The following is a 27653-nucleotide window of genomic DNA, read 5'->3' as shown; positions in this document are numbered from 1 at the left end:
ATGCCCAGAACAAATACTTAAAGAAATATTAGCCAATCACAAGTTACTCACTCCAGCTAATGAGGCATCAAGTGACACGAATGAGAAGAACAACGGAAGGACAAGTTTCAAAGAAGTGTTGGCTGAATTTCTCTTGAAATTTTCGTTAATAAATAATATACTACTACACCTTCACCACCATTGTATTACCTTAATATTAAATATCCTAATACAAAAATAGCTACCCTAACTGAGTTAGTTAAGCTGCATATCTATATGACATTCAGTGACTACAGTACTTGCACGAGTCAATATCTGCGACTGTTGTCGGTTTTGGGGCCGAAGACACACTACAACAGCTGGTTACCCGCGTTTGAGGAATTTCACCAAGTATTCATAGTTATGCATTATTGTGGTATCTTTACACTTCAGAAATGGAGATACAAGGCGGTTATTGTATGGCGTTTCAGATGCACTGAATAGATAATGCATTAGCTATTCTGTCTGCGCAGATCCTGCTGCTGACTTCTGCGCATGACACTTTCAGAGGGAAAAGCTAACACCTCGATCAGGCGTTAGCGTTTGCAGCAGGCAGAGGCGCCCGAATAGCTAACAACCAATCAGCGAGGTTCTCCCACTGAAAAACGCAGATCATAGCCGCTTATGGAGAATATTTTGAATAATATTGAAGTGTTGGGGGCATGTAAGGCAATAAAAAAAACTGATATAATAATAAAATAATTCTATATACACTTGTATATTGGATAGGAATTAAATCAAGCGTATGACGGTGAAAGGATTGCGCCTAGTTAAAACCAGTTTTGGCTCTGCCCATTTTTAAGTGGGCGCTGTTCGATTTCATTAGCCGTTGGTGACTTTGGTGTAACAATATTGATAATTACTCAAATATGATTAAGAATTCAATATCATTACTCATAAGATACTTTTAATAAGGGTAAAACATTTGATTAAAGTCCTGTAAGTGCAAAAGTTAAGACTTAAATGAACCTGAAATTTGTTGTATTGCATGTGTAAATATGCAAACACCTAGCCGCGAGAGAAGCGTACAGCAGGAGTTCAGCTGATAAGTTTCACATAAAATCCAGGAAATTTTTTCCAGTTTGCTGTCTTGTGATCAGCAGTAAGAAAATAATTTTTCCTTTAAGCAAGACCCGTGAGACGTGGAAGTAAATGTGTTAGTCATTTAAAAGTGAACTTTGACAGTGAAGCCCTTTAATACCACAAGAAATTCATACACATTTATTTTTTAACTGGGTTTCACTAAATATGTGCTAACTTAAGTGGACAGAATGTGTGTATTAGAGCATTATTCCTGGAAATCTATAATCTCTGGTATCAACATTGAAAAATGGAGTAATATTATTCATGGTGTTATTTAGGATATTCTTTGATATCTTTTGACTTTTACAGTACAGTACATTTATTATAGCAGTACAGTAAGTTCTCCTATAATGTGATGAATGTATTAGAGAACACATATTTTACAACACCGATGCGAATTGGATATGATGCGATTGAGTAAATGTACTGTAACTGTTGCGCAAGTTGGAATTAGCAGCTGTGTGCCTGCCTCATTGTAGTGTCACCCAAAGCAAGATGCTGGTGGATGCTTTTAGTTGCTGTTTTCTATCACTTGGCAATGTAGACTAATACTGTAATAAGCATTTTCCCCCCTTTTCATGCTTTTATTCTTATTGAATGATATCAAACTAAAACATAATAATTATAAAATAAAAAATAAACAATAATATAATAATGTAAAGAAAATTGTCAGTCATGTTGGTATTTTTTAATTAACTAACCCCTTAATTCCTATTCAATCTATGGTTATAATAATGTGATTTTTATCAGGAACAACAACTGTCACATTCCAGAACACTTTGTATTCCTACAAATACTATAGATCCAATTTATTCTGTAGAAATGTTTACTCAGCACCATGAACTAAAAATATTTTTCTTTTTCAGGTCTTCAGGTCAAGGAGTCTAAGTAACTTAAGTAAAATAAAGAAAAAAATTACTTGTGGTCTGATTACTCCCATGTAAGCTGAATTGAAAAGTACAGTATTCCAGAATTGGATAAAGATGTTCTGATCCTCCTACAAAAGGTGAGGGGAGTAAGAAATTTAGAGGAATAACACTTTAAGTAGGATAGGAGAGACATTAAGGGAAGTGGGAGGAAAAAATCTTAATATCAAGTACGTGTTTTAATGAATGTAGAGAAAGGATTTGGCGACACAATGCCAGATCTACTTTGAATATAATACGGGTGTTAAAATTTTGTTGCCTGTTAGCAGATGAAATATTTAACCCTGTGTGGCAAAAAAAAAAGGAAAGAAAAGTCCAGCTCATTCTCTTTTCTACCATTTAAAGTATCACTAAACTCTATCACACTATTATTTATTGCCATCAGCATCCACTTCACCATTTTAAGAGAGTAGAGCACTAATGTGCTCTTTACTCAAAGCTAGCTACCTTTTCCTTCATTATTATATGGGGAGAAAAGTTGGGGACATGGAAAATAGATTGGTGTGCACTTGCTTTTGTGTTTCAAAGGGTAACCGAGTAGCCTGCATGTTTCCTTCCCTCACACAAGTGCCTTCTTTGGGGAGAATTGTGACAACTTTACACTAAGTGTTGCCATTTTGTAAACTTTGTGGTGTGAACTGTACTGTGTATTGAAGGTGCTGGTTGCTCAAGTTCTCCTATTGTTAAGCCCCGTCCACACGATCGGGCACTCGCTTAATGCCCGTTGTTCGGGCAAAATTGACAGGCAAACCAACAGAGTGCCCGTGGTCGAGCGAAATCACCAGATAAGGCCGTCTGCCTGGTGGTTTGACCGTTTGCTGCCGGGTATGGATGGACGACCCTGCCAGACAAAGGAAGTTAACCTTGGAACCCCCGGCTGCCAGTTTTTCAGTCTTGCCACAAGTCACCACTGGAAAATGTCTGTTCCTCTGTCTGCCACAGACCAAGGAAACATTCATTGGTCTAGAGAAGAGACCATGGTGTTGATTGAACTCTATCGTCAGCACCCTTGTCTATGGAATGTCAAAGTGGACATGTACAGGGACAAACGTGCAGCGGCACCGAAACAGATTACAGAGGACATGAATAGAAGCGGGACTACAGTTACCACAAGTGATGTGAAGAGAAAAATTGAATCACTTCGAAATCAGCATAGACGGGAACTAAGAAAGATGCAAAAATTAAAAAAGTCTGGAGCTGGAACTGAGGACATTTATATTCCCACATTATGGTGCTTTGATGCACTGCATTTCCTCATTGATGGTGATACAATTTGACAATCTGTGTCAAACATGGATACTCACACTACAGAAGATATGTCTGAGGTACGTATGCAAGTGTTCTCTCTCTCTCTTTGGGATGACTGTTATCACATATCTGTACACTCACTCAACACAACTAGCCAGCCTTCTGGAGGGGGATAGGGAAGGAGAGAGGAGGTGCACCGGCCTCTCCCCCAGCGAGGATTTTAATGAGGTGGGAATCATAACGGTAACAGTTATTTAGTTTTGTTCGAGAATGAGTCATATGTGCATTGTTCATGTAAATACCTTTTGAGAGTATAAAGAAACATGTTTCTGAACAGATTAACGAAAATCTCTAAATAAAGTATAAAATATAAACGAGTGCACAGGTCTAGCCTTTGTCGGCAACTCCAGGCACTAAAATGTTTGTCGATAATTTGACCATTGTAGAATCTTCATTATAGTAAAGTTAATTATTTTTCATTTTGGAAAAAAAAATCACATTCACAATTGTCCTGAACAAATCCCATCCATAGAGCGTAAACTGTAAAGTATACATTTCGGAGTATAAATAAAAAAAATATCAACTTCTAAACAAATACTATTGTCATACATAGTAAATACTGTACATGTCATCATGTATACATAATTATTGCCATACATAGTAAGTACTGTACATGTCATCATGTCTACAGAATTTCAGATACATCATAAGTTTCATATAAACCACAATGCCATACTGCTGCTTTGATTTAACTGTCCTGCGACACACCATGGTGATCGTACTGCAGCAGCTACTGCCGACCACCTACTAGCTACCAGCAGCAGTGTGTGACTGCTGCCAACCAGTACCTCCGTGTGTACGACGACACATAGGCTTTTCCCGGTATACGGGCAAGTCCGCCGGGCACTGTTCGATCGTGTGGACGTGGCTTTAGTCTATTGCCTCCACATGACCTTTGTGGGGATTAGCCCACCTGTGCACAGGTCACCGACCCTTAAATAATAAAACAAAATAAAAACGGCTCAAGAATGAGAAATGATATACTATATGTTGTGTTGTCAAAGTAAGAGAAACAATTGAGAACCTGTAATGAGGCAGAAAGTCGATGAGGGCAAGGATACTCGAAAGTGGTAAAAAATTATGACCTGCAGGGTGGTTGCAAGTGATATGAGACTAAGGAGCTGTGACCTACCTACAATATCTGAGCGTTGACTTGGTAAATGACATTGATCTACCTCACGGTCTGACAACCAAGCCCAACACAGCTGCTCATTGAATAGCAACACTAGCCTGTCTGCTGTTATAGTCGACACATAATGGAAGACACTGATGACATTGTCTACGTGCCAAAATCGAAGAGAAAAATACCTAATTTCCCTGACCATTAATATTGACTTATAAACTGAGGTATCGTCATGGCAAAATTATTATTACAATATTATTATTCTTTATCCAGTAATTATATAAATCCACCCTTCAGAAGCTTTTACTTCACACATAGTGCCCTGCCTCTTAAAAAAATAGTGATGTAGGTAAAGTCAGGTAAAAATTTATCAAATGTTCAACATATAAAGATCCAGCAAATCCCTGTACTTTCTTTCCCTGCTCAGAGCATAGCCAAACACAAATAATATAATAATGGTTGCCCCTTGTGACGAGGATGGCCGGCCCAAGGGCCACCTAGGCGTGAATTTGTTTAAGGTGTAGAAGCTGTCCCCCAACACAACAACCACACCCTGAGTTAACGAGTTGCTTGACTCGGTGTCAAGGAATAGTCCAAGAAGACCGGACAACTTGCCAACTGTACTGGCTAACCATTACCTCGGAATACGATCCGCAAATCGATTAACATCCAGGTCCTCGATACTGCTGGGTAAACAGAGGCAAATGGCATAGGTAAACTTGCCCATAGTTTCACCATGCCCTGGGATAGAAACCAGGTTCACTCGCTTGCGAGGCGAGCATGTTTACCATTACACCACAGGTCACCACACACACACATGCTGTTAACTAACTCCATGAACACCATCATAATTTAATCTGTCAGTGGTATCATCTGCATGGAGTGCAGTTGCCTATGGATACAGTGATTTGTGGTTATTTGGGCAGTTATTCACATTATTCTTGCTTCTAGTATATACTTTCACATGCAACTATATTTCAGTTTATACTTTCAATGTAACTATATTTCATTTTATACTTTCAAGCTAAGGGAGTTTATTCTAAAAAAAATTTCTGATTTGTCTGGCATGTTTTTTTTCTTGATGTTAAAGCGCTTTGGGGCAATAGAAACTGAACATTTGGCTGTTCAGCGCTGGGACATTAATTCGCCAACACCAAAAAATGTCGTGATTATCGATGCACACAAAGCGAAACAAATTTCTTGTTTTCAGTTCCTGTAACATCAAAAATGGGCCAACAGAGTACACATTTCATTAAAATGATGCTTACCCATGTTTTTAACTAATGTAAAGATAATTCTGATGAGATCACCTCTTGGGGTAGCTTTTTACATTTGTTCCCAAAATAAGCAATTTTTTTTACATTCACTTGGATAATTTTTTTTCAAGTTTAGGGTCATTTTAAAGTATTTCATAGAGAACAACTTTCCCTTAAACTTATTTTAAAACTGTCCACGGGCATAGGCTTCAATTAAAGGGGTCAACTGTGTATGGAGAAAAGTGAAAAAAATTATAATCAACCCCTCGATTGATAAAATGACCTCCAATATCAACAAAATTATGTATCTAGAACTAACCACATAGAAAGCTAATTTTGGTGTCTAGCTATTGGGTTTTGGTTACAGGAAATCGATTGGAACAAAAAATCAGACAAATTAGAACATTCCTTATTAGCATTACAGTACAGTACTTTAAAATGGCTGTCTCAACAACTGCCATAATGAACCCTGGTATCTGCATATATATATATATATATGAACGAGGTTAAATGCATTGTAATATCGGCACCAACAACAACTGAAATTAACCAAATCGTTCATATTCTAGAAAGTTCATAGGCAACAGGAACATTTGGTCCATAAAATCTAATCATCCTCATTCTCTTCCTCGTCCTTGCAAACATCACTGCTGTCTGCATTCAGGTGTCCTTTATCATCGCTTACTTCCTCAGCCTCGGTTGACGCTTTCTCATCATGAAGCAACTCTTTTTGGCATGGCATCACCCTTAAACAATTTTAAAGAAAGCCTACCATCACGAAGGATCCATCCATGCTCAAGTGGGTCCCAGGGATCAGTCAGGTTGAAACTGCAACCATCCATGTGCGATTGGGCTGGTGCGCTGAATTTCTGCTTCACAGAGCAATTGTGGTAATCCTGAGTCTTCAATTAAGTATCCAAGTCATGCAAAAAGTTGATGACTAAGTGGAATGGACCTTGTGAAATGAATAGATCATCAAATTTAGGCCTCCTCCTCTTGGATTCTCATAGGCAGCTTAGAGATAGCCAAGTCATATGCAACATTGATATACTTTTCACCACAAACTTTCTGAGATTGGAGCATTGTGTGCCGAGCAACATCAAGTTTGGCGTGAGGGAATTTGATGTTCTTCATATAACCGATTTTCTGGATTGGCAAGGGGTCAACGGTCGTCAAAGAATTCCAGCTTCTCCACACTGGGGTAGCAATATTGTGCATACATATCAGAACCCAGGGTAGGTCCTTGTGTTCTGAAGGCTGTACAGGCTCATATAGCTGAAATTTGAATTTGGTGGCGAATGGCTGACTTCTGTATGGAGTCCGTGTATTCTCATCTGCTGTAAAGACACCGTCTTCTTTTCTTTCTTGCTGGCTCGTTTCCATCACCTTCAGGAGTCCCACTTACACTATTGTAGGATGATGTGTTTCACATTCTGGGTTTACACTATTGTGGGATGATATGTTTCACATTCTGGGTTACAATTCCCACATTTACCGTGCGGCCTCTCAAAAGTAGATGTAGTCTCATCGTAGTTGTCTCAGATAATTGTGTAGCAAGACCAGACTCTATGCAAATTCCATCTGGGGTAATAAGATCTTTACAAGTAATCTCCTCTGCCATCTCCATAACAATTTTGCCCTCTTGGGTACAAAATGCTGCATTCCCAAGTCTATGCATGATTTTGCAGATATTCTTGCTGCTGGTCAAGCTTTTCACACCCTCTCCAGTGCAGAGGTGCTTTGCTGGTTTCACGTACCCTTTGGTGGTATTGAATAGCAGGTCGTCACTGAGCGACTTGTTTCCCGTTTGTTTGGATTGGTAGAGTCTTGGCTGATGACATCTAGTATGAAATTGATACATTTTTTTGCAGTTGGTGTCTGTTCTTTCTGGAAGTGCTGTGTGTTCACAGCAAGGGGGAGTGGGTTGGCATTCTTTTTAACTTCAATCAGGACACGTCTCAAAAGTTGTGCAGCCTCAGCCAGGAGAATATCTGCCTGCCTGTTACCACATCCCCTTTTTTGCCACCAAGATAGCATCTTTCTCTGTCACTTGGGCGGAAAAGATGATGAGACTCGATCAATTACTGGGGTGTATGGGCTTACGGAAGAGAGGTTGTCACAAATGGGTCAGAACTTTGTTTATGAAGGTTCTGTACCACCGATATTTTGATCAGTGCAAATACATCCCTAGCCAATAAAGGGCAGTTGCCCTTCACGTAATGGTCTAAAGCCACATTGAGATTCTGGGAGGAAGTTTTCCACCTCAGGAAGAAGTCTGTTTAGGAGGACTCGAGTGTTATTATTGCCAGCTACGGACTGCAGCAAGATCCCGTGGTAGTTGCCACAGTTTGACAGGTCTCCCTTGTTCTTATAAATATTGACAATGAAGGTGTCTTCAAGTGCTTGGAGGATTTCCTCCTTTTCCCATATACAGTACTGTACAGTATTCTCAAGACACACGCACACACCTATGCTCTTCATTTTCCTGTTTTTTTTAGGTTTATATTAAATTTTGTTTATTTCTTAGCTACATTAGAGTATTTTAATATTTCTTCTTTTGCTTTGTAATAAAGAAAATGGTTTTACTAGGGTGGACTATGATATCCTTGGTTATAGAAGTTACATGTTTATTTACATACTCGAACTTGAATTGTGTGTTGAGAAAACTATTATTTTTGTTAAAATTTATTCTTTATTTTGTATGTGACGAAATTACAGTATACTGTAGTATACATATGTGCCGCACTGTTTACTGTTTATGTAGTGTTTCCCTTCCATCACCTGCATCACCTACCATTTGCCCTGAGTTACCTGCAGTGCTGGTAAGCAGTGGTGGCTCGTGATAAAATGCTTAAGGGGTACTGCAATTCTTTAAAATTTGCAACACAGAAAAAAAATTATTTACCTTGGGGTTCAGTTTGTGAGTTGATGTTCATGGTGTGAATACTCGGGGGTTTGGGCATTACAGGTACAGTACTTGAAAATAAACTCTATGCAGCGGCTCTTTGATGTAGCAAAGTGATTACAGTAGTTACTTTTTCATTAAAGACCTTTATTTTTGTGATAATTTTATTTTCAATGGATAATGCTAAAGTAGATAATCTCATTCACCACGGTATTCTGCAAGAAAGTTTCAATTCTTTTCAAGGTTGAAAAGCACCTTTCTGCCTCAGCTGGTGTCATTGGTGTTATCATTATCTTGATAAGCTTTGCAGTTTGAGAATGTTGACGTAGGTAGTTTTCATTAATAATTTCTAACAAATCTGAGACTGATTTACACAAATCTTCTCTTGTATAGAGTACACAAAGTTCAGTTCCCAATTTGTCTTTTTCAAGTACGAGATAAGCTTCAACTGCTTGTTCAATTTCATTTCTGGGAAATTACAAGCATACGTTGGAAAGTTGTTTATCAAAAGTAGCCTACTTACTTCCAAATGATTAACAAAACTAACTCTTTCTTTACATTGCATCATATTACATCACAGACTTCTTTTGCAGCTGCTGATTCATCTCCTGAGCATTTTCCTCATTTTGTCTCTGAAGCCACGCCCTTGACTGCATCACATTGTTGAGTTGAACACATTTAAGGAGACAATAGCCTTTACTGCATCAATGTTTCTAGACTGAACCCGAGAGAATAAGACATCTATGTGAGGCATTACTTTGGAGAAAAATTCTAGCCAAAATTCAAATTCTGGATCATTCAAAGTTCTCTTGATACCTGCTGCTGTATATCCAGTATCTCTTGAATTTCATGCCTCCAATGTATTGCAATATTCAAATATTGCAGCTTTCATTTCTTGTACTGCATCGCCTGTTCTGCTTTTAAAATTCCAGCGTGTTGTAGATGGTTTTGGAATTCTATGGTTAGCAACATTTTCCAATGCAGCCATTCTCTGTGGAGGTCTTGAAAAAATACTGGTACAGTATTCCCTTAAAACTTGCCGTTTTAAAGCTTGCGTCCCTCGGAAACTCACGGATTGCCATGGAAAATAAATCAGGCTGTGTGCCAGGGATCAAGAGGAGTCAACACTACAAGACAGTATACAGATCTAATAGCCTACTGTACTGGCAAAGCCAAATCACTGGTTATATGCAATCATGTTTCTCACTATTACTTTCTAGACCTACGGTATTATCCAACATTTGTTGGTATTAATAAAATTTACCTAATTTAATACAAAAGGATATAATTATACGTATAGGTACCTACAGTATACACATTACAAATACTTATCAGTACTGGGCATGTTCACAAGGAACTGTCCAGTACAGGGATTGTGTACATCCTGTGCACCAGATCAGCTGACGTTTCAGAGGTATTGTCTTTGCATTGTCACTACCACATTAGGTCCACTGTGTGCACCTAATGTCCATAGTGTTTCATGTTAATGTTTATTAATGTTATTTCATATTTATTATATTGTCTTATGCATACATAATGTTGTTATACATGTGCATAAAGCTATTTGTACACTATGTATTTTGCACACTCCTGGGACTGGCATGAGAAACTCACAGATTTTGCTTTCCCACGAGGTCCATTTTACCTAACCCCAGTGAGCTTTAAGGGAATACTGTATTCCTGATAGGCTGTTGAAAACAATTTTGACTCTCTTATTTTGGGATGTTGCCCGATCCAAAATCAAGTTAAGTTGGTGTGCATAGCAATGAATAAAATGTGCATTGTTAAGTTTAATTTTTATTTTTGCCTATATGTATATCTATTCACTCCACTTAAAGCAGCTGCACCATCATATGTTTGTGCAATTAACTTGTCTGGGCTATTGCCAATCAGAGTATGAAGTTCATTAAGCAGCATACTAGCCAAGGCTTCTGCTGTTTGATCGACTGGGTTGAAAAATCTCCAAAATCTTACAACTGGTTTTCCTTGTACTTCATACCTTAACACAATTACCATTTGTGCTTTATCATAAATGTCAAGGGTTTCATCACACATTGCTGCCAGACATTCTGCATCATTTACTTCTTCCTTGATCTTTTCTTGATATATGATGAACATAGATTCTAGCAGTTCATTTTGTTTGGTTTTTGATGTTTCCTTTGAAAACTGTTGCTGTATTTAAATGAGCTTTTAAACTAGACTCCAGTTCACAGGTAAAATCTAGCAAATCCCAAAATACTCCTGTGTTTATCGAGCTTGTGGTGTCATGTACTCTGAGAGGGAGGTTAAACTTTCAAAAAAAATTTACACAATCAATGAGTTTTGATAGAACATCTCTCTTTTTCTCACTTGTTCATTATTCTTCACAACATTTTGTATGCTGTATCAATTTTTACTACAATATTCAATTTACCCAAGAATGAATAATCAATCATATTATTCATTTGTTGAGCATATTGTTTAAGTTTTCTTATTTTCTGTTGCAAATGCTTCAAATCAGTCACACCAGTTTTTGTCCAGGTTGAGTCCCTACCATAAAGCAAACAAGGATAGCAAAATAATGCATTCAATTCCTCACAGTCACAGATCCAGTCACATTTTTCATAAACATCGACATTGAACTGACATGAGTATTCCTTACTCCTACTTGTGCTACTCTGTTGAATATTCAAGTTTGATATAGGTCTTCCTCTTCTTTCGATTTTAATTTTCTCACTTAATATCAGTTGAGTGAAGTTAATGCTTTGCAAATACATACAGGGTACTTAACTTTTTTAACCTGGATTTTGCTCAAACCAAATTACTGTACAGATATTATACTTCATATCAGAACCTGTATTATATTTTAGATCATATTTTAAATTTTTTATATTTCAGACAAGCACGGCTCAAGGTCTGTCTACTGTGAAGTTGAAGCGCTGTTATTACGGTATACCCCTCCACCGCACGTATCAGACAGGTCACTGGACTGCAAAGATTGCAGCCCAAATTTCAGTGTAGCATGGGCGCTAAATGCGTAAAAAGAACGTACAGTTGCTAACTTGCTGTGATTATGAACTAAATTTAGGTGTATTATTATTATGAAAATTTTGTCAATATATAATGAAGACAACATTCTAACTGAATCTTTATAAAAAAAACTTGATGAAATTTTTTAATTCTGGTATAGAAGTATGTAGATGTATCAGACGTCTGGCAGTTTTGGAGGGGTGGCTGCAGTCCTGCAGCCCTTATGGATGAGCCGCCACTGCTGGTAAGTGTTACTTTTTGAAAATTATTAATTACATGTACCTGCATACATTTATGGGCCGGTAAATTTTTTTTTTTAATTATGTAGGGATATTTCGGCAAGGCAGAAAGTCAGATCAGCAACTTGGAACTTGATCAAAAATTTTGAGATGCCATATGGCAGCAGGGTCTACCATTAGACAACACATTATGCTTCCAATATCTTCCCAGATAGTAGTACCTCCCTGTTTGGTAGCTGCCTACTACCTGATGGCATGGTCTCTTACAGCCTCTCTCATTTTGCTTTTATCTTTGAAATATTTTCTCGACCGCTCCCCCATGTCCTTCTGGTCCTACCTCCACTTGCCCAATCCATTTCAGCCGACCTTTACGAAAAACCTCAATAACTCGTATTTTTATTTTTATTTAGGGGGTTTCCTTATTATCTTTTATTCTTACTCTTTTCAACTTTCATGGGATAAGAGTCATAATATTACCAGTTTAAGTGAGAATATAGATCTAAAGTCAGGGTAGGGGATAAAATATCAAATTCCAGCATACAGTAAAACCCACATAATTCTAAATTATGAGGTTTTACAAAATATGAGGGACACCTTTTCCCGAGGGGAGAAAAAACAAACAAACTGTACCTCTTCATAATCTGCCCCAAGCAAAATTTAAATGTTTCTAAGTACAGTACCTCTGCACCAGATTTAGGTGCTTGGTCCATGGTTGTCAGATATAATGGCTCAACACTGGGCAATGATGGAAAAACAATTGGAAGAAAACTTGTGCGGTAGACCAGAGTGTCGCTTGGTGTGTATAGTACCTGTACTGTACTTTGTTTACACCAGAGATGGGAGATTGGCGGTTGCATCCCATGGAGACACATTTCGGGGATTAGCCCACCCGGGCACTTGTCACCGACCCTCATCGGGGCCTGGGGGGCAAAAAATAATAATAATTTGAACCATAAATAAATACAGAAATGGAAGAAATAAAAGAAATCAAGAGAAAGAAATGATATACAGTTAACCCTCACTTTACGCGGTCCCACATTCCGCGTTTCCACGTTTACGCGGTGCCCTGCCGGAACCCAGGATGCTCACATTCCGCGGTGCGTGTACCCCTTTACGCGGAGAGCGGCTGGCGAGCCGCGCCATTTTTGGATCCAAACCTCCCGCCATCCGCCATGTTGTGTAAGCTGCGCGAACATGGTGCGCACAAGGTCACCCAGTCATCAAAACATTACCAGTTCTTCACCCGCCACCCACCACAGCCGGCCCAAGTCAGTGATAGTGATAATTATGGTGAGGATATGGACTTATATGGACTTTGGGGAGTTTGACAAAGAGGCCCTGCAAGCCTCTGTGGTGGATAGTGATACAATTGATACAAGTGACACAGGTGAGGGCCAATAATCTGCCCTCTGCCTCGGAACCAACCGCCCATCCCCGTGTGCCCAGCCATTTTTTCTACTAATGTAAGTGTTAAAAAACCTAATCTTATTGATATTTCTCTTAATTATTAATTGTGTGTGCATACCATCATAAAGTTAAGATAATATTTTTACTACAACATAGTTGTGTGTCGTCAAAAAGTGGAGTTTGGGGATCGGCCCGGACTCCATTTCAATTAATCCCATATGTTATGTTATTCACTTTACGCGTTTCTCACTTTACGCGGGACCCTCTGGGTTACATTAACCGCGTAAAGTGAGGGTTAACTGTATAGTATATGTTGTGTTGTCAAAGTAAGAGAAACAATTGAGACCCTGCAATTGTGTGTAAATGAGGCAGAAAGTCAGTTCAGCAACCTGGGAATTGGTCAAAATTTTTGTGATACCATATGGCAGCACAGTCTACCATTAGACAACACATTATGCTTCCAATATCTTCCCAGGCGGTAGTACCTCCCTGTTTGATAGCCGCCTACTACATGCATATACTGTATTGTAATATTTCAAAATTTTACCATGTACTGTATTACAAAATTTGTATATATTTCATAACAGTACAACATTTCAAATTATGATTTATTTCAAATAAGAGGAGTATGAATTCTTTTTTTTTTTACTGTAGGATGATCTGAGTACCCCGTAACCTTTAGCATGAGAGTCCAATGGGAGGTGATTTGATTTTTGTAGTTGATGCAGGTTAGCTGTGGTGAATAAGGATATTTGTTGGGACGGTGAAGTGGTAGACTGTGGATTACCTATCCATGAGAACATAATGTTCATTCAGTGGTGCTTTTTTGTTATTATTGAGGTACACTATAGAAGAGCTACCTACCGTAATCCAGTCTAGCTTTATAAATAGGCAAAAATCGACTGTGCTTACTAACACACAAAAAAATTTTAAGTGAACAATCAACCCAATTCCCATACAGGAATGAAGTTAATTCATCATGTTCCAGTTCTCAATCAAGGAGTTACAACACTTTTGCGATAAACAGCGCCTCTTGTTAGTTACAGTAGTGTTTGAGTAACTATACACATTAACCCCTTCCTTTCCACATACTCTAATGAATCCTTTAACATGTACTTTTGTCATCACATTTGTATACACCAACTTGGTCATGCAGTAAAGAAGGGTTCAATAGATTGTTACTGTTTTCAGTGCACAGGAAAAACTTGGAGAAAAAGAAAACTTTTGTGAGTATATTCAAACTTGTAAAAAATTCGGCAAGGCATGCTTGGTAAGGAACAGTTTAAAGTGCAATACTTGAACTTCTATTCATACAAAAATATATTGTGGAAGGAATTAAACCCAAATTACAACACAGGCACACCAGACAGTACCACTATCCCAACACAAATGACAAGATCACTTAATGAACAACCTTTGTGAAACATTTGTAAAAAAGCAAAAACAGTAATTCGTATATATATCCTAACACAGCTGAGAATGATAGAAAAATTAAGTTGTCATTATCAAATGATCTTATCACTAATAAGGAGAAAGAAAGATCAAGTATACATACAAGTATTTAATTTTATCATAATACTATATTAAACCATATGATAATGAGGAAGAGTTGGATATTGCATTGAGGGACAAGGAGGAAAGAGAGACAGTTTACTGTATCCATCACCCACAGACGAGCCTTAAGAACCACCTCACCCTTGCCACCACCAGCACACATGCCGTCAATACTTTATACATCAAGTCAATAATAGAAAGACTGATCAAAATGTTAGTGTTGTAACTAATATAGGAGATGTACACAATATGGAAGTCACATCATTATACCTACTGGTCCATGAGGAACAATCACCTACAAGATCATTCATTCTCAATCAATGATCACTTAGAATTAAAATATAACAAATAAGAATGTTAATTATGGTTAGCTGGCAGTAAATGAACATAATGGAACAATCAAAATGCATCAAAACAAAAACCATCATTGGACATACAGTACAGTATTATGTTCTACAATACACAAGATCATGTTAAGGTGTCAACTTATAACGATTGGATTAAGAAATCAATAACTAATTGGTCAGTAACTATATCACATAAACTGAAAATTTCATACATATAATAATATCAGACTTTGCCACAACCATGATCATACAGACACATCATCTGTTGCCCCACTCTTCCAGTAGTCCAGTCTGGAGTAAAGACTCTAGACGACCCTGCCGACGTGGTGGCTGCAACGACCTCCCCAGACCAAAAGAGAGGGTCTGACCTTGTTCTTGATATTTTTGCCCAAAATTATTTTTATGACTGAACTGGTAACTCTTAATCATTTCAGGACTATCCATCAACAGTGTGTTGAATTTGGATAAATCCTTAAATACCTTTTCTGTGTCAAATGAAAAGCTAACATACAAGCTCAAATATGTGCACAAATATCCTAGAATTCTATTATTAGTATCAATTTGATTGTTGTCTAAGAATTATTGAAACTGCAAATCTTACTGCACACTGAATATCAAAGAACAACATTGTCAAAGATACCTGCAGTGAATAACTTGAAATTAATCATAGCAAAGCAAGAGGGATTTTATCTGCTCTAATAATCTGGGGAGAATGTATGCTCTGCACGTACCTGTATCACATTAGTACCCTAATGTAAACGGCCCTTGCAGAACGCATTGCATATCAATTTAGTTTGGCTCAATTACATGCGGTCATATTTTCATGGTAATTTTTTTCTTCAAATATTATGTTCATTTATGACTGCTAATGACCCTTAGAAGAAGCATCCTCAGTACAGCCCAAAAGTAAAGTCTCCAGCAACAACCTTAACTGTTGCTCTATCAACATGAAGGTGGTTCACTCTATGAATGCAGGTAATAAAGAGCTATGCAAGAGTTAATGTGAAGTCAGCAGTACTCAGCTCATTAACTAATTCTTGTGCATGAATTGGTCATCAGGACAAGAGTCTCTACTATTTGCAAGTACTTTCCAAAAGCAGAGATAGAGTAGCTAAAGCTCTAAGCCATAAACACTCCTTTCATTGGATCATATAAATAACGAACTACAGCACAGTTAGTATGTCTTGAACTCGATTATACAGTACTTAGTCAAGACTTCAGTATCCATAAGTAATATCCATAGGATAAAAAATAATTTCTATATATCTCAAGAACCTGATATATAGCTTCATCCATTTAATGCCTAATAGAGCAGAATATGTCTTAAAATTGAAATACTGTATAATGAACTAATTACATTATGTTCTACACTTGGGTCAAGTTTAATCTGTGTAGTGAACATAACAATCTTGTTCATGACTCCCTTCCAGGACCTTCATTTCCAAGGCCACATCTAAAAAAAAAAGTGTAGTACCTCATCCTAAGCTTAAACAATCAATTCATAATCATATGAACAGTGAAATAGTCTGCACCATAAGATACAGATTATATGAAAAAGGTATACATGATAAGACCTATATTTGTGTTCAACATGATTTGAGAATGAGTATGCTTTATTATTAGAGATAAGCTGTACAATGCTAACAAGTACTGTATTTGGCAAAACCTAGTGCCATTTAACGTCTTACATGAGAACCTTTCTTCATATTTATAGCTGTACTGAGGATGGCTCCTTATTACTTTGCAATATGGAAGATGAAATAGGTGGTGAGAAAAATTATATCTTGCTTTATTAAAAAATAAAAGATAATTACAAATGATGAAATGTGTGTACGAATAGGAAGTTTATATACAAAATTCTAATATTGAATAAATAATTTATTAAAACTCAAGACCACAGGGAAAAAACTAATAAATGCATTAAGTATTGTTCTTGTAAAGCTGTACCTACTAAACCCATGAGACGAGGACTTCTTAGGCCACTTTCTCGAGGGACACGTTCCTGGACGCATATCTTGTTCAACGGCAGGGTGACACAGCAGGGCGAGGCAGGGCTCATGCTCATAATATAGAATCTGCCCACCCACCAGTTGTCCTTTGGTACTCGTCGTGACCATGAATCTGGTTAGGGCAAACGTCAGGCTCGGGAACTATTCCATTCTCAGAGAAACAATGACAAGTGGAAATGGACAATTGAGAAACAAACACTAAATGCAAGAAAATGCACTAAAATACTGAGTAAAAATAAATCTTCTATACATAAGCTGTCTTAAAGTAGAAATGCTTGACTAAAATGGTGTGTATGGGGACAGACTATTTACAAATAGGAACAGTTCATGAGCCTGACCTTGCATGTGGTGTGATGGGTACAGCCTAAAGCCTACCTGGGCCCACTTTGGAAACCCTTACAAGGGCATCATGGTAGAACTGGTACTTACAACAGGCACCAGTCACTACCTACACTGAGTATCCATCTCCTACATACAACATTATATGGCTATGTGGAGCATAAACACGTGTTTGGTAAATTAGAGAACATAAATTATATAGGATCACACAGGCCTTACGGCCCAATGTCTCTGACGCCCCCCACCCCCGCGCCCCATTGGAATTTGGGGATCTTGGGCTTGATTTGTATGGCGCGGGGGTTTGGGTCAGGGCCGCCATGTTCCAGTTACTACTGTTGGGTCAGCAGCATTTCCATTGTCATCGCGGCCACAAGGTGCATTGGAGAGTAGTGATTTGGAAGGCTGAGGTATGCGTGTGGCAATAGCAGATCGTACTTTTGGTGCAACAGGTGGCTGATAGTTGAAGGGAGGAACAATAGCAGACTGTGGTGGAGATCGTACTCGTCCATCCTCCTCAACTACAATAAAGGAACCGAGGCGGGACAGTCGCTTTGCACGAGCTTCACTATCTTCTTCCATCTGACCAACGTGTGCACTTGGAGGATGAGTAGCTGGTCTCTGGCGAAGTTGCACTGTTTCTATTGGTCGACCACTCATTTCTGATAACCGGGAACGTGTCGGACTTACCAGACAGTGAGGACGAGGATCAACTGGAGTAGTGGCTTCTGAGGGAGGTGAGGACCGTGTATCCCTACCCCTTAATTTAGCTAATTTGAGTCCTAAGCGAGTTCTGCCTTTTCCAACATCACCACTCCCATTGTTCCCCCCATTAACTGGTAATTTCTCATACGTGGAGCTACGCACTAGAGGCTGAGGTGAAGATACCTTGCCAGCAGATTTAGGACGTGCTATCCATACACGGGCATCTTTCTCCTTCTCTTTTGGTTTAGTTTGTGCACGTTCCACCCTTTTCCACAAGTTAGCAATTCGACTAGTAACTTCTTTCTTCACAGTTGTCTTTTTGGGAACATCCTGGCGCCACTCAGCCATATCAGATGAAGTAGGTGGGCGAACGTCACGTGTCAAACTAGTTGACTTATGTTGGGGAGGTCGGCCCTTTGTAGGGCTTAAATCCTGACTCCCACTTTTTGGTATGCCAGTACGAACTGCTGAGCTTGGATGTGTCACTGGTGGACTAGGCTGCACTGTGTCTCGCCTTAGCCTTGGCTTGGAGAGCCCTCTAGTAACAGGGGCAGTTTTTTTAGTTTCAGTGTGAAAATTATGTTCTGGGCTAGTTGGTGTATCACTGTCATCTTTTGTAAATGTATTTTGACGGCGCAAAGGTCTAGGATATTCAGGACCGGGTCTTGCTAGTGATTTTGATCGAGCCGGTCTGGTGTTAATGGCACGGGAACCTGGGCCCAAACGAGGGCTGGACCCTGCACTGCTACCAGCTGATGATCCTTTTGGACTATCCTCACCGCTACTGCTCCCTTTTTGGAGATTAGAAGTGTGACGTAATGCAGATGCTCTTGTTGCACGTGGCAATTTTGGAGAAGATGGTTTCACTGGGGATGCAGAGCTTGGACGTACAAGAGTGGGTCTCACTGGAATTGTTCTTGCTGGGCTTACTGTGGCTTGTGCTGTTTTTGCAGGTGTGGCACTGTATTTTTTGCCACTTGAATACAATGGCTTTCTGCGGCCTCTGATGCCTTTTCCTGCAGGTTCGTCCTCGTCTGGAACACGTACAGTCTCCTCGCTAGGCTTTACAATTCTGGGGCGTCGTAAAACCGGTCTCTCTTCCTCCTCATCTTCCTCGTCCTCTTCTTCATCTCCTTTATCTGGCGGGTCGTCGTCAAAGTCCCGAAGAAAATTTCTCATCTCAGATTCATCTTCATTTGAAATTAAGCTAAGAGTTTCAATATCTAAAATATTTTCTTCACTGAGGAGATCTGAAGACTCACTAGTCATTGCTTCCCGAGTTTCATTTAAGGTACAGATGACAATATTAGCATCCTGCTGTAATGCTTCAAGTTGTTCAGCTGTTAAATCAAGCATTTCATTACTGTCTTGAAAATCTACTAATGTTCCATCACCTTCCTTATTAGCCTCGTCTTCAGTTGTTGGCTCTGGTGTGATGTCTGACATAGGTACATCTATGGTGCGAGTTTGGTATCGCTCTCGATCCTCTTGCCGTCGTTGTCTGAATGACTGTCTGCCTTGTCCCTTTGGTGGTGAGGAGGGAGGCTCTTCAACACTTTCAGTTTTTTGAGCAGATGCTTCTTCTGTTGCCTCTGGTACAGCTTGTACTTCACTTATAGTGTGTGTTTGGAAGCGACTGGGGTCTTGTAGACGACGATCTTTGGGTGATCTTCGTGGACTGATTTTGTCTTTCACCGCATCCTTTGGAGGAGTTGTACTAGTAGTGACATTATCTTGACCACTGCCATCAGATGATATTGTTCGAGTCCTGAAACGTTCAGAATCTTCTTGACGTCGCTGTTTAGGAGTGCGACTTACCAGTGGAGATGAGGGGAGGCCTTCAACTAAAGTAGGATCTGTGTCTTGAGAAGGGGTAGCATCAGAGGACACTTCCCCATCAGCACGAGTAAAAGTGCGGTATCGGTCTTTGGCCAGGTGTCTGCGAGAACGTGGTGTACCTAGTCTGTTGGGTGAAGAATGTGCAGATGTACATAATGGAGATGATATTCCATCTTGGGGTAAATCAGGAATATCACAAGGTAAGTCATCAGCAGCCAACTCTGTATCACTAGCAGGCCCAACAGTTTCTTCATGTTCTGTTATGTCTGTGATTTCTTGATAGGTAGAAGCTTCATCTCCACCAGTTAAAGTGAGCGTTGAAGCAGCATTGAGAGCTTCCCTTTGGAAAATTGCTGCCAATTGCCGGGCTGGAGCAGCTACTTGTAAAGTGTGATCTGCTGGGGGTGATGGTGGAGACTCCCGCTGCTCTGCCACTTCAGATGTAATAGAAGCAACACTGATCATGGAATTCTCCATATCATCATCTAACATAGAGGGAGGTGGGATGTTATCTACATTAGAATGACAGGAACTAGCCATGCTAGCCATGTTTTCTGTGGAACCATAATCCTGTTCACCAAGAGCCCGCCGTACCATTTCTGGTACTCGACGAGTGTGGCGGCATTCCAGACGACGGTTATTTGTACGTGTCCCTCTGTGTTCCTCTGTACTATTTGTCAGGCTATTTGACATCGATGCTAGACTGCCCATTGCTGATGGAGGTTTTATATTATCAAGATAAGCATCAGAGGCTGCACTAGTTATACTTTGTGACATATGGGATGTCTCATCACTACTAAGAAGCTTAGCTTCACTTGCAACAGCCCTGGCAACCTTCATTGCTTCTACAGCCAACAAGCCTGACTCTGACATGGAAGCTGTAACAGAAGTATCTGAACCTCGGCCTTCAGAGGGAGATGATTTATCCGCAGAATTTCTGTGTTCTACCCAAGAATTCTTTTCTTCGGGAGATGATCCAGGACCTTCTGCCGATCCATCACTGACACGTGGCTCTTGTTCCACTGGTGAACTTTCCCCCTTGGCTAAGGGAAGAGTTACCACTGTAGCACCACTCCCTTCACTTGTGACTTCACTTCTAGGATGACTGATCTCTGCAGTAGTTACAGCCTCAGAATCTGCCTCAGTGTGTTCAGTAACACTCTCATCATCATCATCTTCCTTATATTCAGCATCAACTTCTTCTACTTGTCTTTTTGTACGTTCATTCTTCTCGTTCTGTTCTGAATCTGTGTGCAACTTGGAGCTCTCTGCATCTGGCATGGGCATGACGGCGTCTGCGTCCACATCGTCTACAGCTGCCGCCATCGCCCCCACGTTTTTTGACTGAGTAGCATGTTCATCTCTACACAGTGTAAGTCGTTGCATGGGGACCCCTGGAATGAGACGTATTGGTGATCGTGATGAAGGAGCGGGGATACGAGAACCCCCTCGACGTCGACGTCGACTTTCTAGATCTGATTTGCTCTTAGGCATACCCTGACTTATGCATTGTTGTAGTAATGCTTGTTCTGTTGGAGTTGTCTCTTCCCCAAAAGAATCAACAGAGAGAGAGCTTAGAGACGAGTTTCTTGAAAAGCATACTGGTGTGTCCTCTACCCCATAGTTTCGAACACTGCCTGCTTGTGGTGCATTAGGTGCTTGAATAATAGCACTCTCGTCTCCACCTTCAATTGAACTGAGAGATGAGTGCCGAGATATTACACCGGGAGTGCCTTCGACGGCAAACTGTCGAGGCACTTCATTTTCTCCATCTGCCTCCTGTCCCCTACGCTGAATCTGCGATTGCCGAGACCGGGACCTTCTCGATCGTGGAGACTGTGGTGTTCTGGGACGTGGAGATTGTGTCCGAGGTTGTGGAGACTGTGGGGTTCGGGAACGTGGGGATCCTGGGGTTCTTGGACTAGGATCTCGGCTAGCTCTGTTGACATCATCATCACAGCTGAGTGATGAGAGCGAGTCAGCACGGGAGAATGTTGCTGGAGTACCTTCTGTGACCCACATACGCACTTGATCACCAGATGCATCTTCCACAGCAGGTGGTGGACGTGGTGAAACTCTAGCTCCACCCACTTTAACAGCAGGAGTGACCCTGGCCACTGGAACAGGCCGATGATGAGGAGAGTGTCGAGGTGATGCCAGTGGAGGACCCGATGCAGGTGGTGCTCCATGGGAGCACAAGTGACCCGATCCATGACGCTTTGCACCCAACTTCACTTCCTTTACCTTAGCACCAGGGCGTGCCTGAAATAAATGAGTTATAATTAATACAAGCCAAAACTAAGTACAGTACTGTACTGTAGTAAGAGAAGACCAAGAGAACATTGATTTAGTGACATCATATACAAGTTGTGCATATTATTACAGTAGAACCTCCTAAGAGGTTTATGTCAGTGTCTGCCTGCTGCTTCTCATGGTCTAACTTAGTCAGTACAATATCTGTTTTGAAGTGGATGGAAAGAATGTATGTAACCTTCACGCTGTCTCCTCACACCATCTGTTATTATTTTGTAATTTGGTCACTTAAAAATTTGTGTCTTTGTACTCTACGTACAATGAGAGTGACAATGGGTCTCATATGTCTGTTGACCTGTTAGGGGCAGTACAGATAAGCAAACTGTACACTTAAGCTTCAGTACACAAATAAGCAATGTAGGTACCCATTCACAGCTGGGTGAGCTTTATGACAGAATGCAGGTGCTGAAATCATTCTATGTACAGTATCAACTTTAAAAATAATTCATCTCATATCTGTCTGTTCTTTCAAACTTTTTGGTATTTGCTGTTGGAAAAATACACAATAGCATCTTCTGACCAGCATGAATTGGGTCAATCTGTGAATGAAGTTGATAGGGACTTCAGGTATGACATTTTGTTGAGTTCTGACTTGTAATAACTTTACTGTTTATCACTTAATACAGTATGAGAAGAAAATTCAGGATATTATAGAAGATATGAGGTAGTAGGTAGCTATCAAACAGGGAGGTACTACCACCTGGGAAGATATTGGAACCATAATGTGTTGTCTAAATGGTAGACCCTGCTGCCATATGGCATCACAAAAATTTTAACCAAGTCCCAGGTTACTGATCTGATTTTCTGCCTCATTCACACACAATTGCAGGGTCTCAATTGTTTCTCTTACTTTGACAACACAACATACAGTACATATATAATTTTTCCTCTTGATTGTTTTTGTTTTTTATTTGTCTATTATTATTATTAGTTATTTATAATTTTTATTAATTTTATTAGTATTATTAATATTTAATTATAATTGTTATTTATTTTTATTATCATCATCATTATTATTATTATTATTATTTTATTACATTTATGCCCCCCAGACCTTGATGTAGGTCATTTTAAAATGACCTGTGCTTGGGTGGGCTAATGGCCATAAAAAATTAAAAATAAATAATGAGCTATAACAATAGATGATCATTGTGGAGTGGTCAAGTAAATTTCCCCATGACAGGCCCATTATAAGTATCACAGATTCAGTATTGTATTTGAATTTTTTTTTAAGAAAAAGTGTATACAGGGTACTGTACTTAACTGAAGCATTGGAAATTATAACGTGAATCAATTATTGTAAATACATGAAAATATTGTTATTACCATCATTTTTGTATAGAACATCAATCCTGAACTGTTAGGTTAATTTAGATGGTGTGACCTAGGTAGTTTTCATACCATCATAAATACTGTACTGTATTAATATGCTGTACAGTATCAGGTTATTTACTGAAGTTCTCCTAAATCTGTTTTGTAATATTCTGGGATTTCTTTCTTATTCCAAGACAAGATATATTACTGCTAAATGGGATTTTCAAATAAAAGCGATAGAAATACTACTTGTAAATTAATGAGTCACTTAGAAAAATAAGAGAAAATTCAAATTTAGCTACAAATGTCTTCGAAATCAGGAAAATTACTGAGACTTATTCCAGGATTTAAAGGCCATTTCAATTTTTATACATGCATAGTTCAACATATTCCAGGGCTGAGAATAGCTAGTTAAAAAAAACAAATAATAATAATAAAACTCCACAACCTTAGACACATGCAAACCTGTCTTTGTAAAGCTACATTAACCTTCAAGGGGTTTCATCTGAAAGAAAGAAGAGCATAAACATGCAACACAATTCCAAAGGTGGAGTGGAGATTCAACTACAACATGCTATACCTCACAGGATTTGAAAAAATAAATAAAAAGCTTCAATTGGCACGTAAGAGTAAATATATAAAATATCTGATCATTAATACTACACAACTAGAAAACAACGATCAGCTATCAATTTCTACAGCTGATGCTGCTACCCATTGCCTGAGAGTGACCTGCTGGTAAACCTTAAATAAAAATAACATAGTGGACAGGTTACAGTACAGATAAACAATACAGTAGTATGGTACATGTTTCTTTTTAACTCATGATGGGGCAAAATTAATTCATCTAAGAAGTAACTAATACCTGAAAGCCTGGTGGTACACTTTAGTTAACTACATCTGCTGCAGCACCTTACCTTGGGCATCCCAGACTGGATGCACTGCTCCAGAAGATTGTCATTATCCGATGAGTTATCACCTGAGTCATTAAGACTAGGTCGCAGGCCTGAAGGATGTCGCTCCTTAGTTGGTTCCTCACCCGGAATGGATAGTTGGGAGAGGTCAGATATGGAAGCGGCGTGAGAGATGCTGGCGGGTGTGTCTTCTGTGCAGTAAGTGCGAAGGGTGTCTCCCCCCCAAACCCCGCCACCAACACCCTGTGGAGGCAGCACTACTGGGTCAGCCTTTTACTCTGGATCTTTTCCCCACTGTCACAGAGGCTCCAAGTCTTTTCATTCAGCATAAGATTTCCTAGTGCTTTTCCCACCTCAACAATATCTACAGTATTTGCCTGACTTGACTTATTAGGAAGAAGACCCCCTCCCTTTACTAAACTCGGTCCCTTTCATTTGTATCTCACTGAAAGTGGAACATCCCTCTATCTTTTATCTGCACACTTGGAGCCTCTACTGTCAGGATGGTACAAGTGTCTGGCTGATGTTGAGTATATTTTAAGGGCAGTAACCATTAGCCTGTATATGCTAAATATAAAACAGCAAAGCAAATTTGCATACTCAGAGTAAACACGGGAAAAATATTCAAATACAATAAGGTCTCCCTTAACTGGATTTCTCTTAACCAGAAGTCTCCTATAACCAGATTTGAGAGTCATCTGATTTTTTCCTTAAAGATTATAAATTTCTAATTATTCACACAGAATGTATCATCTGTTACACTGATGGTTGATTTCCTTGTGGTTTGATGGTCGCCTGTTGGCCAGGAAAGTGTCGTACAGTGTTGATTGTTTAGTCGGGGATTCAAGAAATGCTCTAACTGATTAGTTCTGTCTGATGTTGTGATATAAACTTACGTGATATAGTGATTTTACTCTATTTTTTTATAATTCTTAGTGTAAAATAACAAAAGAATTATGTGTTAAGTTTTTGGAGACGAAAAAATGACCAAGAGTGAAAGAAAATCTTGAAATAATGTTGTCAATGTATTGCTGACAAACATGACACAGTTGAGAGACTTGCTATTGTAATCAGCACTACAGCCTCTAATGATGAGTACAATCCCTTACTGTACTGTATCTCCCATGCCATTTACATTGTGCAGTATATAATAAGTTACACAGAATAAATACTGTAAGTAAACAAAAATGAAGTGAAAGGAGATTACTGCCCAGTACATCATTGTTTCATTTTCATGTATCTGTACGGTACTATTGTCATGGTCACATTGACGGCTAGTCTGTTTTAACTCTGTTGATTCTTATTATACTCCACGACCGCAAAACATGAATGGGTAACTGGTTAGCCATCCCTAAGAAGAAACTCGCTTTTCCCTCTCGACGTTTACACCAAGGATCCCTCCCAGTAGGTCCCGCCTTTGTGAACACCGTTGTCAATACATATATATTCCACTTTCTCTTGGCAAGCTCATTCTTGAATTAGTTTATGTAAATCAACTTTAGTAATTCGCCAAACCTTTGTCAACTGAGGGTCATCTTTGAATGTGTAACAGTTGGTTTGTTTGTAATTTCTGTCATTGCGTGAGATAGCCACGTCTGGCAACTCAGGGGTATATAAACCCTGAGCGTGAGGGAGCTCGGCCTCCCGTGACGCTTCCCTCCACCTTATTCCTCAGGTATGTAGCATGTGTCCCCTGCCGATATAGCCATTCAGTTTGATTTAGTCAATTTTGTGAGTATCAGTGTTCATGTTGTAACGGTGGAATTGACATTCACCCAGTGTGAGAAGTAATATAAAGTAAATGTCGTCTGATGTTGCGAGACGAAAGATTTGTTGTGATTGAGTCATCCTTCCTCCCGTGATGCCTTCCCTCCAACTTTGTCCTCAGATCCAGTGTGTGGATTATTTTGAACATCTTTTTTGGCTGCCCGGAGTCGGTGGATACCTAGCAGTGAGCATTATATGGATGATGTCGTTGATTCAACATGATTAACTTGCTCCAAGTCCGCCTCGTGGGCCTTAGACCCCAGACTCGCCATGTGTCTGGCTACCACCGATCACAACAGTGGTCGTCAGTCGTTGAGTGTTCTACTCTGGGACATGCCTTGAAGTTATATGGTCCAGAGTGTTGTTATATGTGTTTGGGGATAATTATCTGGAATATAATTATCCCATGTTGGGTAGTGAACCATGTATAAGTTGTTGGTTTCAATAATAACGTGATGTGAGTGCATCTCATATGTACTAACAACAGTTTGTGAAGGTATGATATGTAAGTTTGTCGTATAACTGGATGTAATGAAATGTACCTAGTAATGTGTGAGAAGTAAGGTTGTCCACTTGGGACTAACTGAGTAAAGCCATGGAGTTGATCCTGGTAACTGTTAATGTAATGTATCACCAGTAATGTGGGAGAAGTCAGAGTACCCACTTGGAATGGCATGTGAGTAAAGCCAAGGAGTTGTCATATGTCTATATGTTATGTAAGTAAAGCCAAGGAATTGGTCCTGGTAACTGTAATGTAATGTAACACCAGTAAGGTTGTGTGTACTGTAGTAAGAGTACAGTATCTGAGTAAATTGCAGTTGAGTAAAGCCGAGGAGTTGCACCTTGGAGTTACAGGTATATGTTAATGATATCTTTTTCCCTACTTTGATTTCATATTAATAAACCTTTTCTTAGAGTATATTAGGGGTATTTTTTCACCTCAGTATTCCACCTTGATATCAGAATTACAGTACCCATGTGCCCTAGACCCTCACCATGCTACCAAAGAACTGAGGTTATGTAGTAACCATTGAACTGAAATATGTAGACAGAACAATTGAAGGAACTAAGACAGAGAGAAGTAAGATAAGGGTGGCCTCGGTGGTTCAGCAAGAAGTAGTAGTGTGCGCCCCCGTTCATACAAGAGTGCAGCGCGAGTGATACCCCACCCCCCCTTTACACTATGTTTTGGGTTTAAATTCTGATGGATGTGTAGTTAAAGTCATGATACTGTAACTGCACAAGCAACCATAAAATATTAAGCTTAGAGACCTTTGCCTG

The 27653-nt window shown here is 39.4% G+C and overlaps 1 protein-coding gene and 2 long non-coding RNA genes across 9 annotated transcripts in view; 2 read left to right on the top strand and 1 right to left on the bottom strand.

Moving 5' to 3' along the window:
* The first annotated feature begins 2015 nt into the window (after positions 1 to 2015).
* Positions 2016 to 10407, top strand: LOC121867581. The gene is made up of 2 exons (XR_006089184.1): positions 2016 to 3352; positions 9213 to 10407. It is a non-coding gene; the product is annotated as an uncharacterized LOC121867581 (long non-coding RNA).
* A 1093-nt stretch (positions 10408 to 11500) lies between these two features.
* LOC121867582 lies at positions 11501 to 27291 on the top strand. Its single transcript, XR_006089185.1, has 2 exons — positions 11501 to 11872; positions 26494 to 27291. It is a non-coding gene; the product is annotated as an uncharacterized LOC121867582 (long non-coding RNA).
* Positions 14823 to 27653, bottom strand: part of LOC121867580 (adenomatous polyposis coli protein-like) — a 240190-nt gene continuing 227359 nt past the window's right edge. For 6 of the 7 annotated variants that reach the window (XM_042367595.1, XM_042367597.1, XM_042367590.1 and 3 more), the window contains 2 exons: positions 24609 to 24848; positions 14823 to 22326 (listed from right to left, as the gene is read on the bottom strand). In XM_042367595.1, the coding sequence (XP_042223529.1) occupies positions 17830 to 22326; positions 24609 to 24848 (4737 nt within the window). In that variant the 3' untranslated portion in view covers positions 14823 to 17829. The remainder of the gene's footprint in view (positions 22327 to 24608; positions 24849 to 27653) is intronic. The other variant, XM_042367594.1, reaches the window with a different exon arrangement.

Source organism: Homarus americanus, unplaced genomic scaffold (genome assembly GCF_018991925.1).
Source record: "Homarus americanus isolate GMGI-L3 unplaced genomic scaffold, GMGI_Hamer_2.0 scaffold27457, whole genome shotgun sequence".
In the NCBI taxonomy this organism is placed as follows: domain Eukaryota; kingdom Metazoa; phylum Arthropoda; class Malacostraca; order Decapoda; family Nephropidae; genus Homarus; species Homarus americanus.
Note: the sequence above shows the minus strand (reverse complement) of the source record. Positions and strands in the feature narration are given on the sequence as shown.